At 49.2% G+C, this 11,728-nt stretch overlaps 1 protein-coding gene across 1 annotated transcript; it reads right to left on the bottom strand.

Annotated features, from left to right (window-relative positions):
- Positions 1-1,135: 1,135 nt before the first annotated feature.
- Positions 1,136-11,311, bottom strand: LOC149362658 (E3 ubiquitin-protein ligase MARCHF2-like). The gene is made up of 4 exons (XM_089569783.1): positions 11,033-11,311; positions 9,168-9,388; positions 6,005-6,172; positions 1,136-1,280 (listed from the first exon to the last, which is right to left on the bottom strand). The coding sequence occupies exons 1-4, from the start codon at positions 11,309-11,311 to the stop codon at positions 1,136-1,138; spliced, it is 813 nt and encodes a 270-aa protein (XP_089425909.1).
- Between the last annotated feature and the right edge of the window lie 417 nt (positions 11,312-11,728).

The raw sequence follows: 11,728 nt of genomic DNA, 5'->3' as shown, positions 1-11,728 counted from the left end.
CCCCCCAACGGAAGCCCAAAGACTCTATCTCGCCTGCCGTGATTATCGCGGGCCTATGGCTGAGAAATGAGCGAATGTGTCGGAAAGTTTTATTGCGTTAGCAATACTACTGTAGGTTTCGCCTCGTCGCGTAGCCCTGGTCGGTAGGAACGGATGACCTTGAACAGCGTTGCTTCGGCCGCGCTCCGTCAGATGGCAGCGCCGTCGTCGCGCCGCGTGGCAATGGCGCCGAGCAGTTTGCTCTGTCTGCGACAGATGGCGCTGGAAGCCGGCGTTAGCAGCATTGTTGCGCAGTGCATCGATGGCATTCGAATGATATCGGGTAAGCAATTGCCTAATTTCTAGTCAGACCACATAAATGAATAACACCGAGTAGGAAATTGGTCGAATTGGGGAATCGAACCACGGTCTCCGGAGTGCGAGACGAGCACGCTAACCACTCCGCCATGCGAGCTCGATGGTTTGGAATGAACAAAGGCGCGTCTAGAGAATACGGTGTCTTCGTTCACTCCCATCTTCCTCCCTTCCCGTTTCTGTGAGGTTCAGGTGTCCACCGAGATATACGAGACAGATATATTTCCTTTCCTCAAAAATCAATTTACCGACAAGCAAGGCGTACAGCCGAACGGGCGATAGCATTCTGTGGATTCCCTGTCAGCGTGGCGGAATGGTCACGTGACCAAACATGTCGGAGCCCATGCTCCCGCGCTGTAAAGCGTCTATAAATGCGTGCTTGCCTTGGCGTGAATGCTTTGCTATGCAGTCCTCTAAGGAAAAGTGGCAGCGATAGGAAGAAGCGAGAAAGCGACAACGTGCACAAGAGACGCCAGAACAGCGTGAAGAACGTCTTAATGGTTGTCGCAATGGGGGTTTATTATGCAACAAAAATGAGGTGACTTCTCCTCTGAATAGCGCGTAGAAGAGACTCATTGCGCCTCGGACACTAAGCGAGGTCGTTTTTTTTTTTCACAAGATGTAGGTACCAAAATTGCAAAGGCAGCACTGTCTGCACTGCCTGTGCCGTTAAAATTTGATGTGAACGCGCGCACGTTGGAAAGGCGGCGTCCTCTGTACCGCTAAAGTACACAGAACGCAGTTCTCAAAGAAACACTGGGGGCGCTGCGCCGCAGTGCCCTCACAGCGTATTCCGCAGCGGCCGCTTCTCCTCTCTGGGCGTCCCTCTGGCAGCGTTGTCCGCGGAGATGCTTCCCCTCGCGGACGCCAGGGGGGTCCGCTTGGGTGAAACCCGATCCGGAGTCGCCGCTTCCTTGGCGGGTTTTCTGAAAGGGATGCCCAATAATCGAGTTTAATTGGCGAGGCTACAAAACAATATTTCCGCAAGGATCGCCAAAGGAGCGAGACAAAGGCCCTGTCGCGAAGTTCTCAACATCTGCTTTCTTCAAGGCTACAAGCCTTGAGGAAAAGGTAATGTGTGGATTTGATTGCAGCAGGCGCGTACATTCGATATCCGTGTGATTCGCGTTATCCATGGCATGACACCTGCGTCCTCTGAGTCAGCAGCCGAACTTTCCGCAAGGCGACCACCCTGTGCCTCGTGTAACTTTCGTTGTCACTTGGTGGAAAGCGCGGTTACAAGAAAATTTAAAATTGGTTTCTGAGGAATTTAATTTTGGTAAATTGGTTTTTGAGAAAAAGAAATGGCGCAGTATCTGCAGGTCGTACATATCTCGACAAACACCTGAACGGCGCCAAGGACACCTCAACCGAGACTTGAGGGATCCGCAATCCACCGTAATCTAGCTTAATCCTACGTAATCCACACGGACCGTCTGACGTGGACATCAGCCTCTTTTACGCGCCATCTCCGTACACGCCTTAAAAACGACTCAGAAAAGTTTAGTGAGTAAATACACTTTATTGCTATAACAGGAAATAACGAGGCACAGTGGGACGGCGTGGCCCCCCAGGTAGGGGCGACTGCTTGGGCCCACGACGTGAGAGCGACTTTTTGCAATTTATCTGTAGTTGCGAGCAGTCCATTCCATCCCTCTTCCGTCGGAGCTGGCAGTAGGGCGTGCGGGGGCAGCTGCTTCGCGCACCCCCATAATATGTGAGCCTGTGTTCCGGGGGTACCATTGTTACAATTTGGGCAAGAAGGGTCGAATTCATCGTTGGTGACAAGCGCCAAACGGGAGTAACTGAGAAGCGAATGAGTTTGTAATCGACGGAGCAGGGTACCTTGTGCTCCGTCAAGGTCAGGATGGGGGGACGGTATATTCGGCGTTGTTCTCTGTATAGGTTGGTAATTTCAGCGTAGGACTGGGGAGTCTCCGCCAGGGTGTCCGCGGAAGTGGGCGCGTCGGCCGCACAGTTCGTAAAACCTGGGGCTAAGTGGTCGACTCCACCTTTCCCGGTGTTCCCAGCATGAGCTACTAGGCTGATATGTCGCGGAGTGACGCAGCCTTTGAGGATGCGTGCCCCGGCAGGGCAAAACGGAATTGTTGGAGTAATTGCGGATGGCGTTTTCGGAGTCGCTAAGGACTGTGCAAGCGGCAGGGTGAGTGATGGCCAGCGCTATCGCAACTTCTGCAGCAGTGGGAGGCGAAACCCGCGTCGCGGCTGCGTTGAGTAGGGTAGCACGAGGAGTGGCAGCACATGCTATATAGGTGTTGGTATTGTATTTGGCGGCGTCTACATTGACTGCGTGGGTGCCATCCAAGAACATGGTGTCTAGGGTTTGGGCTTTAATCATGTCGTCCAGGTAACATACTCTTTGGCAGGGGTTTCACCACCAGGTGACTGTAGATACCTGTGGGAAGGGATGGGGTGGCGTGAAATTCGTCCATAGGGTGGATATGTAACTTGTTGAGAATATGGCTACCATGAACGGCACGCGAGAGGCGGTGGATTTGAGCTGTCTTGTGGGCCTCGGTCAACTCTGTGAGAGTGTTATGCACGCCATGTTGAAGGAGGCGTTGTGTGCTGGCATAAGAGGGCAGCCCTGGGGCTGCCTTGTAGGCCGCACGGATGACACTGTCTACGGCTTCTATGTCTTTCTTTTTTAGGCGATTGTGGGGGTAGGTGTAGACGATGCGGCTAATGAGGAAGGCTTGGGTAAGGTGACAAATGTTAGCTTCTTGCATGCTTCTATGGCGAGTGGAAATACGTAGATTGAGACCAGTGATCTGTGTCGCAGTGGTACGGAGGCGCTTTATGGCTTCCGAGTTGTATGTGTTGTTTTGCACCAGAATGCCGAGTACTCAGATGGTGGGGACTGATAGAATGGGTTGTCCGATTTGCGAGAGTACGCCTGTCGCGAATGACTGAGCTCTGATTTAGTAGGGGAGCAGGAGAGTCCGTTGGCTTGGACAAAGGTGTGGATTGCTTGTTGAATGGACTCCTGTATATTCCCCATCAGGTCCAGTGGAAGTCCAGATAGTGATGTCATCAACATAAATGGAGCGGTTGACATACGAGCAGTGGTGTGGGAACTTGCTTTGACCATGGAATAATTTCTGCTATCTGGGTGTCTTTAACGTGCATAGACGTCGCCAGCACACGGCAAATGAAAACGTTTTTCAGGACAGGAAATAAGGCAGTAGCTGTCTCACATATCTCGGTGGACACCCGAGCCACGCAATAAGGGAAGGGATCAATGAGGCAGTGAAAAAAGAAAGGAAGAGAGCGGTGCCGTGGTGGATGTTGTGGCCGCGTTTCGACGGAGGCGAAATGCAAAGGCGCCCGTGTGCTGGGCGATGTTAGCGCACGTTAAAGATCCCCAGGTGGTCGAAGTTATTCCGGAGCCCTCCACTATGGCACCCCTTTGTCTTTCACTCCAACCTTCCTTCCTTACCTTACGGCGCGGTTTGGGTGCCCACCAAAATGCCAGGCAGTTACTGCGCCATTTTCTTTCCTCAAAATTAAAGTCTCTCAGTTTTGGTGAAAATATTTTAATGAAATTGTTTAGGAGGTTGTAGCGGCGGTTGGAGCTCTCAGTCCGGAACCCCATTGGCGTAGGCTCTTGTGCGGGCTCTTTGGATGAGTCGCTTTTGACTCGTTTCGTCCGAGCTGGTCAGAGCTGCCTCCCACCCCTCCTGCATTGGCTGGTTATTGACAGTGACCGCCTGATTTCGTCGGCAGGCCCATACCATATGGTACAGGTCTGAATTCTCCCCACAGAATTTGCAGTGTGAGTCTAATGACTCTGGGTCTATTGCGTATAGTCTTCAGTTCCACGTTTCTGCCAGCGCATGCAGCACATATCTGTCACTACCGCCACGTACCTCTAATCCCGAATGAGGTGCCCACTGATATGGAGCCAGTTATGCGCGTTTCTTTTCCTTTTGTGGCTGTCTCAGAGGCTCCACGTCCACTTGCGGATTTTACGGAGTAGGAGGCTAATAGTGCTTTTTGCGCACGGATGGAAGTTGCTGAAGACGACGACGTCCAATGCACAGCGCGAAAGTGTGGCAGTTTAACACGAGGCGTGGTCGGTTGCGGCGACAGCGTAGTGCACTCGCGCGGTGGCCAGCGAAGCTGATTCCTTCGCGCCGCCGCTGGTCCGAAAACCAGTCACGGCAACATATATTTTATTTGTGCAGGTATCTCGGAGGCTTCAGACAAATGTCACTTTTTTCATTACTAGTGAAGTAGTACTCTCACACCAGAAAGGTCGCCCTTCTATAACTCCTACCTTCCGTGTCTCGACCGTTTGAGGTGTCCACCAAGTGAGACATGCTGCAGCTTTTCCTTTCCTAATCTGGAGCAAAATGTTGCCACATTGCGTTTATACATCATTAGGCCTCAGCGGACCGAAGACCTCGTCTTAATTTAGGAGCATTCACAAGCTGTATTATGAGCAAAAAATTGGAAGGTTTCGACTTGCCATATGTGGAAGAAATCAAGCTATAAAACACCGTATTGCCCCGTTACATGAATTCACAAGATAAGCCGCATTATTACATAGAGCGTGCATATAAAGCTTGATGCCAACATATTCTTAGTAGTCTACGTTTTCCGGTCAAAATGCATGACCTCGCTGTAAGCAAGATGTGCGAAGAAAAAGGAGGTGTGATGGTACGACTTCCAACTAGCGTACAGCAATTCCTCAGCTTTTATATTCTGAGAACTGCTGCGAGAAGAATAGGGAGACATTTTTTGGATAAAACATTATTCACTGCCATTATTTTTTCGATTAAGTCTTGCGCACAGCTAGGACCATCTGCACAAAAGGGACCAAAACGCTCAGTATTGCTAATTGTTTCTAACTAGAGACATACCGGTTTCTCTTATTCTAGTGGTGCTAAGAATATCTCATACTGGGCTTTGAATGTGGGGACATTAGCTGGCATAATGTGGAGGAATTAACTTTTTCTTTGATTCCCTCTAACAATTGGGTAGTAATATTTAAAGGGGATTTCGTAATTGCTTTGCGCCACAAGTACAGTGCATGCCTCTGCGTACTGTTGAAATCAAGATGAAGGTGATCTCCTTACGGTAAGCATACTCGGACAGAGTGCCTTACTCCTATTAATGTTTGCAATAAGAGAGAATAGAATGCATGACTGTAGCTGGCTCGTTTGTTCCGGAATAGTTTACAGTCACCTTTTTTAGAATATAAGCGACCGTAACTACGGAAAAAAATATTTGCTGAGTCGGGCGGCATGACAGCGCCCACCTTGATCACCTCAGAAATTGGCTAAATTCAGGGGACACTTAGTATTCCATTTATACTTGTATAGCCAGCTTCAACACTGTAGAAAATAAATTGCAACGCCCCGTTTTGGGTGATTAAAGTTGCCGCACACGCGTGTTCAAAAACTGGAAGTTGTCACTGAAGCCAATTTAAAGTGGTTCCCGACTGCTTAACCACTCGTCTCTTAAGTGAGGAGACTGATTCACGAGGGCGGCAACGTTTAGGCGTTCCTGGCTTTCTTCGTTCCACGTTTCATGAACAAGCTCGAAATGAATCGACTTCGTACAGCTCCCGCCGGGAGCACTGCCAGCCACGTGTCTAGGGAAGCTATGGAAACTCGGAACTCACGGTAAGGCCACCAGGAGGGTCGGGGAGTGGACCGCGGGGAAGGTAAGCGGTAAGAGCGAAGTGGACTTGTCCAGCCTCTGAGTGGAGTGAGCCCCTTCGCCGTCGTCCAGCAGGAGCTCGATGGAGGCAGTCTTTTTCCGCCACTTGCGCACCGGCTCGCTGCACGTCCTGGCGACACAGAAGGCGATATTAAGAGGCTCATATGTTATTCGCGACATTTCGCTGATGCATGGATCGAGGTAAAAGCAGTGTTAAAACAAAGTGTAATGAAAAGCAGTAAGTGCTGGTTTGTAACGCAGCAGTCAGCTTATCAATTCACTTCCAAGGCGACATCTAGTCACAATAAATTATGCAGCAGTGCCTTCATTATGCAACGCTGAGGTAGACATTATCGTTAAGTACTGAGCGGACCTATGAACAGTGTTCTGCGGGTGTCGCTGTCGGCGTAGTATGAAGTAAAAGAAAACACCTGAATTCATCTGCGCTGGTGAAAACGAATCTTGTACGAGTCGGCTTGAGACGTGTGATGCATGTTCGCGCAATTAAGGCGTATTCATGCAGTCTGTAATTATGTGATCCGGGTGCAGCCACTAGTGCCTGAACGTATGGGAGAGCACACCCGGTGAGAATTTGAGAGCGCTCTCGCTATCAATTCTAGACTTGGCAGGAGAGCAATAAATTTGGGAGCTTTTGCTGGCTCATCGGCGCTGCTGTGTGCGTGCTTCTGAAACTTTTCTCTTTGGAATGCTTAGAATTACTCGCAATTTGTTATTAAAGTCAAGTGCTCGTTGTGTATGAGATCCGCGCATTTCTTGCGACAGCTGTTCAGAGTCCAACATGATTAAAACAGTGCACTACACATTGTTGTCCTAAGTGCTAACGTTACTGCCGACAAACAGGGAAATAAAGGTAGCCTTTTTCGCGTTTTTTTTAAAAACACAAGCTAATATCAGTAAATTTTGTAATGTATCCAAGGCATGTAAGAGTGAGACGGTATCATTGCATTATTTTCTGTCAAGATGGTGCCCGAAGGCGATTGCTTTAATCTGCGTACGGTGAGGGCAATTTCGGCAAACGAGGGACAGACGCAAATAGGACCGAAAACTACAATCATGGCCGTATAACATTAGGCATTTGGAGCAACGGCGCATTAATATGCTGCACACAGTAACCTAACAGCAGCATTACATCACTGCGGCTGTGCTCTCGACTATCTCGGGCCCTTTCGTTTCGTGCTGCGGCCACCATTTTTCCGTTGCAGTCTACACTTCGCGTGCCCTCCTTTCCGCTTGTTTAAGCATCGCTAAAGTGTTCCTCGGATCAAGGTGCCATGAGAATGGGAAGCATTACGTTACAGATCATCGACACATCACTGAAATAGCTTCAGACAAATCGCATGGTATCAGGGAGAAGTTTGTCAGCGTTAGTGGCGTCTTGTACTCGTCACATCACGAAAGTGCACCATGCCTAATCATTATCGTGACAACGTTAGGGCAGACGTTCGGAGGAAAAGCTGTGCGCGTTGCCACACTAATTCAGGATAGGCCGCCGCGGTGGCTCAGCGGTTATGGTGCTCGGCTGCTGACCCGAAAGACGCGGTTTCGATCCCGGCCGCGGCGGCTAGAATTTCTTTGGAGGAGAAATTCTAGAGGCCCGTGTACTGTGCGATGTCAGCGCACGTTAAAGAACCCCAGGCGGTCGAAATTTCCGGAGCCCTCCACTACGGCGTCTCTCATAGCCTTAGTCGCTTTGGGACGTTAAAGGGACACTGAGGAGAAATTGAAGTTGACTTGTATCGACAGAATACCAGCTCCTGATTACAAAAACGCCACTCATACTGACAACAAAGCTCTTGTAACGTAGAAAAGAGCAAGAACCAAAATACAGGTATCGCCGCCACAGGCCAAACTCGCAAGTACAAGCGTGATGAGATCATAGAACAAAACAGTGTGTTGCTAGAACGAATGGTTCTAGCAACACCAGGAACCGAGAAACCATGCATCACTGAGGCGCAGCCAATGCATGCGCAAATCTCCTTGACGTCGCCAGATGGCGCCACGTGCCCGGCTGCTACGCGCGCTCCTGAAGCATCGGGACAAATCAGCGCCTGTTTTCCGGCGGTAGGCGGGCTCCCGGTATTCCGCTAGCGGTAACAAGGTACACGGTATGCTAAAGGTGTCTATTTGCGAGAACTTCGTTGACGACTTCGAGAACGAGATCCATCGTAACGCTGGCAAAACGCCAGTGCAAACGTAATCGAAGCGACTGTAGCGACGGCCGCAATAGCCGATAGATGCCTTCAACGTGCGGCCGGCGGTAGCTTTCTTTTCGGCTGCTGCTAGGCCGCACTGCTGGCAGCCAGAAATCGCGGAGTCTGCGTTACGTCATGTGCACGTCATGTTTCACGTCTCTTAGTCCTCTGTCGTCATAGACGAATCCCAAGTTTGAATCAGAGCGGCGGGAAAAACTTTTTCAACTTCGAATCCAAATTTCTTAGAAATAAATGCATCTTTCGCTGCCGGCCAAGTGGCAACAAAGCCATGACATGCCGAACTATCGGATTTTACTATGAAAAAAATATTAATAGTGCTCTCCTCAGTGTCCCTTTAAACCCCACAAACCAACCAACCAATTCAGGATAGGTCGAGAGGATTGTGGCGTCACACGTCGAGCTGTTGAATAAAAATGATTAAAACTCGAGTTAAATTGTGACTGTAAGGTTGTAGCATGACTTGAATGTCATTTTGATATATAACTATGTAAGAAAAATTCATTTCATTGAAAAGATAACGTGTAATCAGTTGGAAATCGAGCCCATGACCCTCGGGGTTGCGGTCAGACAAGCTAAACCTGGGCCATTGAGGCGCATTCGTCCGACTTCGCTAACGGGAGACCTTGTGTTTTGTGGTGCATCGAGTGGTCCAGTATGCCTACTTATACATGTATTCCAATGAGTGTGTGTAATTAGAAGAAATTACCAATTATGAAAGAACGTTGCAAATAACCATTAACGCTGTCGCGTCATACCCTCAAGGCGGAGCTTAAGTGTCCCTCCAATTTTGGTCACACTGCCCTCTAGTTGTTTTTACTTTAGAGTGGTCTTTTCGGGAAATTACGAGTGCTTGTAGTTGGCTTTCCAATTACTGCATGGCCGCCGGCGTACATTGCTCGGATAACCTCGACGGTGATCCAGAAGACGGTCTGGAAGAGCAGCACGGCCACGATGAACAGGTAGGTGACCCAGCCCACGTTTCCAAGGAAGCCGCTGGCGTAAATCCAGGCGAAGACCAGCACCATGACGTCGCCCAAGCACGACGCCACATTTACCGCCATGCGGACTATGTCCGTCCGGTGGTCGGGATTCCGAAAGAAGTGCCACAGAGGCTGCGCGGGGCAAATTGAAATCACCATCCAATATTGAGGCATTACGCTGTCTTGCAATCAGTGCACACTAACATGACTTTATGGGTATCAAGACATCTTTGTGAGCCTACCGCATGACAAAGACTGGATCTAGACAGGAACAGGAACTGCTTCTTTTGAATACCCGTTACAGAATAGGCACTTCTACAGCGACACTTTTATGCTTAGCCTGGCAACAAGGTTGGTTTCAACTTCCTGCTTTCTTGGCAACCATGTTGTTTTATTTTAGAGTGACGGTTGTTTATTTGTCGCCTACTTTCCAATGAACTGACATCTCATTTGGTTCGATTCACAGTACGCGAACACGAGCTTTTGGGTGTGATTTAAGGTCAGAACAAACAGAGCTGGTTCCACTACCATTGTCAGGAGAACCAGCCGTCCTTGCTCGCCGGAAAAAGTGCGGGGCTTGGATTCTTAAGAAGATTGTGCACTTTCTTACCCTCGTATTCCCACTATTCCTTTACTGTTTTAAGGTGGCCGCCTTTAAAGAGACCAAGACGCTTGGTGGCATTGCCGCTGCTTGGCGCTCTTCAGAGCTTTCGTTATATTTTCTTCGTGTCACTCGATTATCAGTGTCTTCCTTTCGAACTTTTAGACCATTCTAAAAAGTGATAAAAGCAAGACAAAGTTTTGGAGTAAGCAATAAAACCATTATTGTTACTTTAGGTCCTGCAGATTGCCGCACTAGTGCACTTTACTGTACTCGCACCTTCCCCCTTCCAGAGACTGGAAACGCGGCCGGAAACAGAAAACGTCGCTTTCACGCGATTTCCTGGGTTATAAAAGCGTTGTTTTCGGTAAAACTGACATGTTTGCTGTAAGATGATGCCAACCTATCTGTCTAGCCTTACTTTGTATTCCCCTTTAGTGCTTCTTTAAGGCTGTGGTTCGCAGCTTGAAAAAGGTCTAGGGGAAATTACGTTTCTCAATGTAGCCATCACATAGGAAGAAAAATATTAGTAACATAATTACTTAATGATAATAAAACCATCTGAGCACTGCACAGAAGTATGAGCATCCAGAAGCACGAAGACACATAAAAACGGGAAATGAAAATGTGTTGTAATGAAGTAAGTAGTGATAAAAATTATTGAAGAAATTATTACCAGTACTGCTATCTATCTATGATTAGGCACATCAAGGAACGTCGACGGCAGATAGTGCATTATAACGCACTATCTGCTCTGCATTGAGCATAAATTATTATAAGGTCAGCTGAGATTAGAAATGTAACTTTTACGTTGTTTCATTTAGGGAAATAATTCTTAGGGATACTGAAGTAGGATTTGTCCTACTTTCCCCCGAATACGTCTCAGTCATATTTAAAACTACGCGAACAAAACAAGGACCGAGCAAGAACACAGAAACACACACAAGCGCAGTACGGGACTTGCACGTGGAGGCAGCAATGAGGGATGCACAGAAGGTTGCTGCTTTGTCATTCGGCATGTTACATAGAACAGAGCCCAGGGTAGGGTCCTTGTTTTGTTCGCGCAGTTTTAAATATGAACGATTCAGACCAACTAGCCCGCCAGAAGATACTTTTGAACTATACGTCTCAGTCGCCTTCGCTCTTCATTTCGCATTATGTCGTGACCAGCTCACCGGAGGCCGGCGACGCAGGGTGAAGCGGTGCATGCAGACGTCGCACTGGTCCGTGTCCCGCTGACGAAGCCACTCCTCCAGGCACTTCTTGTGCGTGAAGCCGATCGAGCCCCGGCACGAGCAGGGAGCAATCAGTGGTCCCTCGTCCTCGCTGCCTCCGGGCCCCCGGGTGCAGATGCGGCACATGGGTGCTGTAGCCTCCATGGTGGCGCCGTTGCTCCCCGGGTTCGGGGGTCCCGGATCGCTGCTCACCGCGGCCTCGTTCCTACGTTGGCTCATAAAGTGAGGCGTCTCAGGGGTTCTGTGGCGCTTGAACGCCTGCGCTGTGGCTTCTTCAATTATGGCCTGCATTTCCAAAAGAGGTAGAGCAGCTAAGTGGAAATAACTAAGTCGTAGCCCGAGTCGCGATAAAGAGAAAGCAGTAGGTGTGATGCACACACACGCACCCATGAGAGAAAGAAACGAAGTTATGAAACGGGCTCGCATTCAACTGTGCACAGGCACTTGGAACTTTCTAGAGAACTTGTGCGTGACTGCCACGACCCACTAAGTGTTTGCTGAGAGAGCGCCGAAGCCAGAATGACTGGAGGCAAGAGATCTCTAGAACAAGCGTTGCATTCTTCTCTTTCTTGTTCCAGAGTAAGGCGTTGTATGTGATTCCACTCCTCTTGTCAACGTAGGCGCTTCTGAGAATAG

This window comes from Amblyomma mixtum, chromosome 2 (assembly GCF_055824585.1).
Source record: "Amblyomma mixtum isolate Tamu chromosome 2, ASM5582458v1, whole genome shotgun sequence".
Classification (NCBI taxonomy): domain Eukaryota; kingdom Metazoa; phylum Arthropoda; class Arachnida; order Ixodida; family Ixodidae; genus Amblyomma; species Amblyomma mixtum.
The sequence above is the reverse complement of the archived record's forward strand: the minus strand, read 5'-3'. Positions and strand labels throughout refer to the sequence as shown.

Coding starts and splice junctions, on each gene's coding strand:
- LOC149362658 (XM_089569783.1), bottom strand. CDS start 11,311: ATGAGCCAACGTAGGAACGAGGCCGCGGTGAGCAGCGATCCGGGACCC. Junction 6,173..9,167: donor GTCGAGGTTATCCGAGCAAT/GTACGCCGGCGG, acceptor CTGTGTCGCCAG/GACGTGCAGCGAGCCGGTGC. Junction 1,281..6,004: donor ACCCTCCTGGTGGCCTTACC/GTGAGTTCCGAG, acceptor CATCCCTTTCAG/AAAACCCGCCAAGGAAGCGG.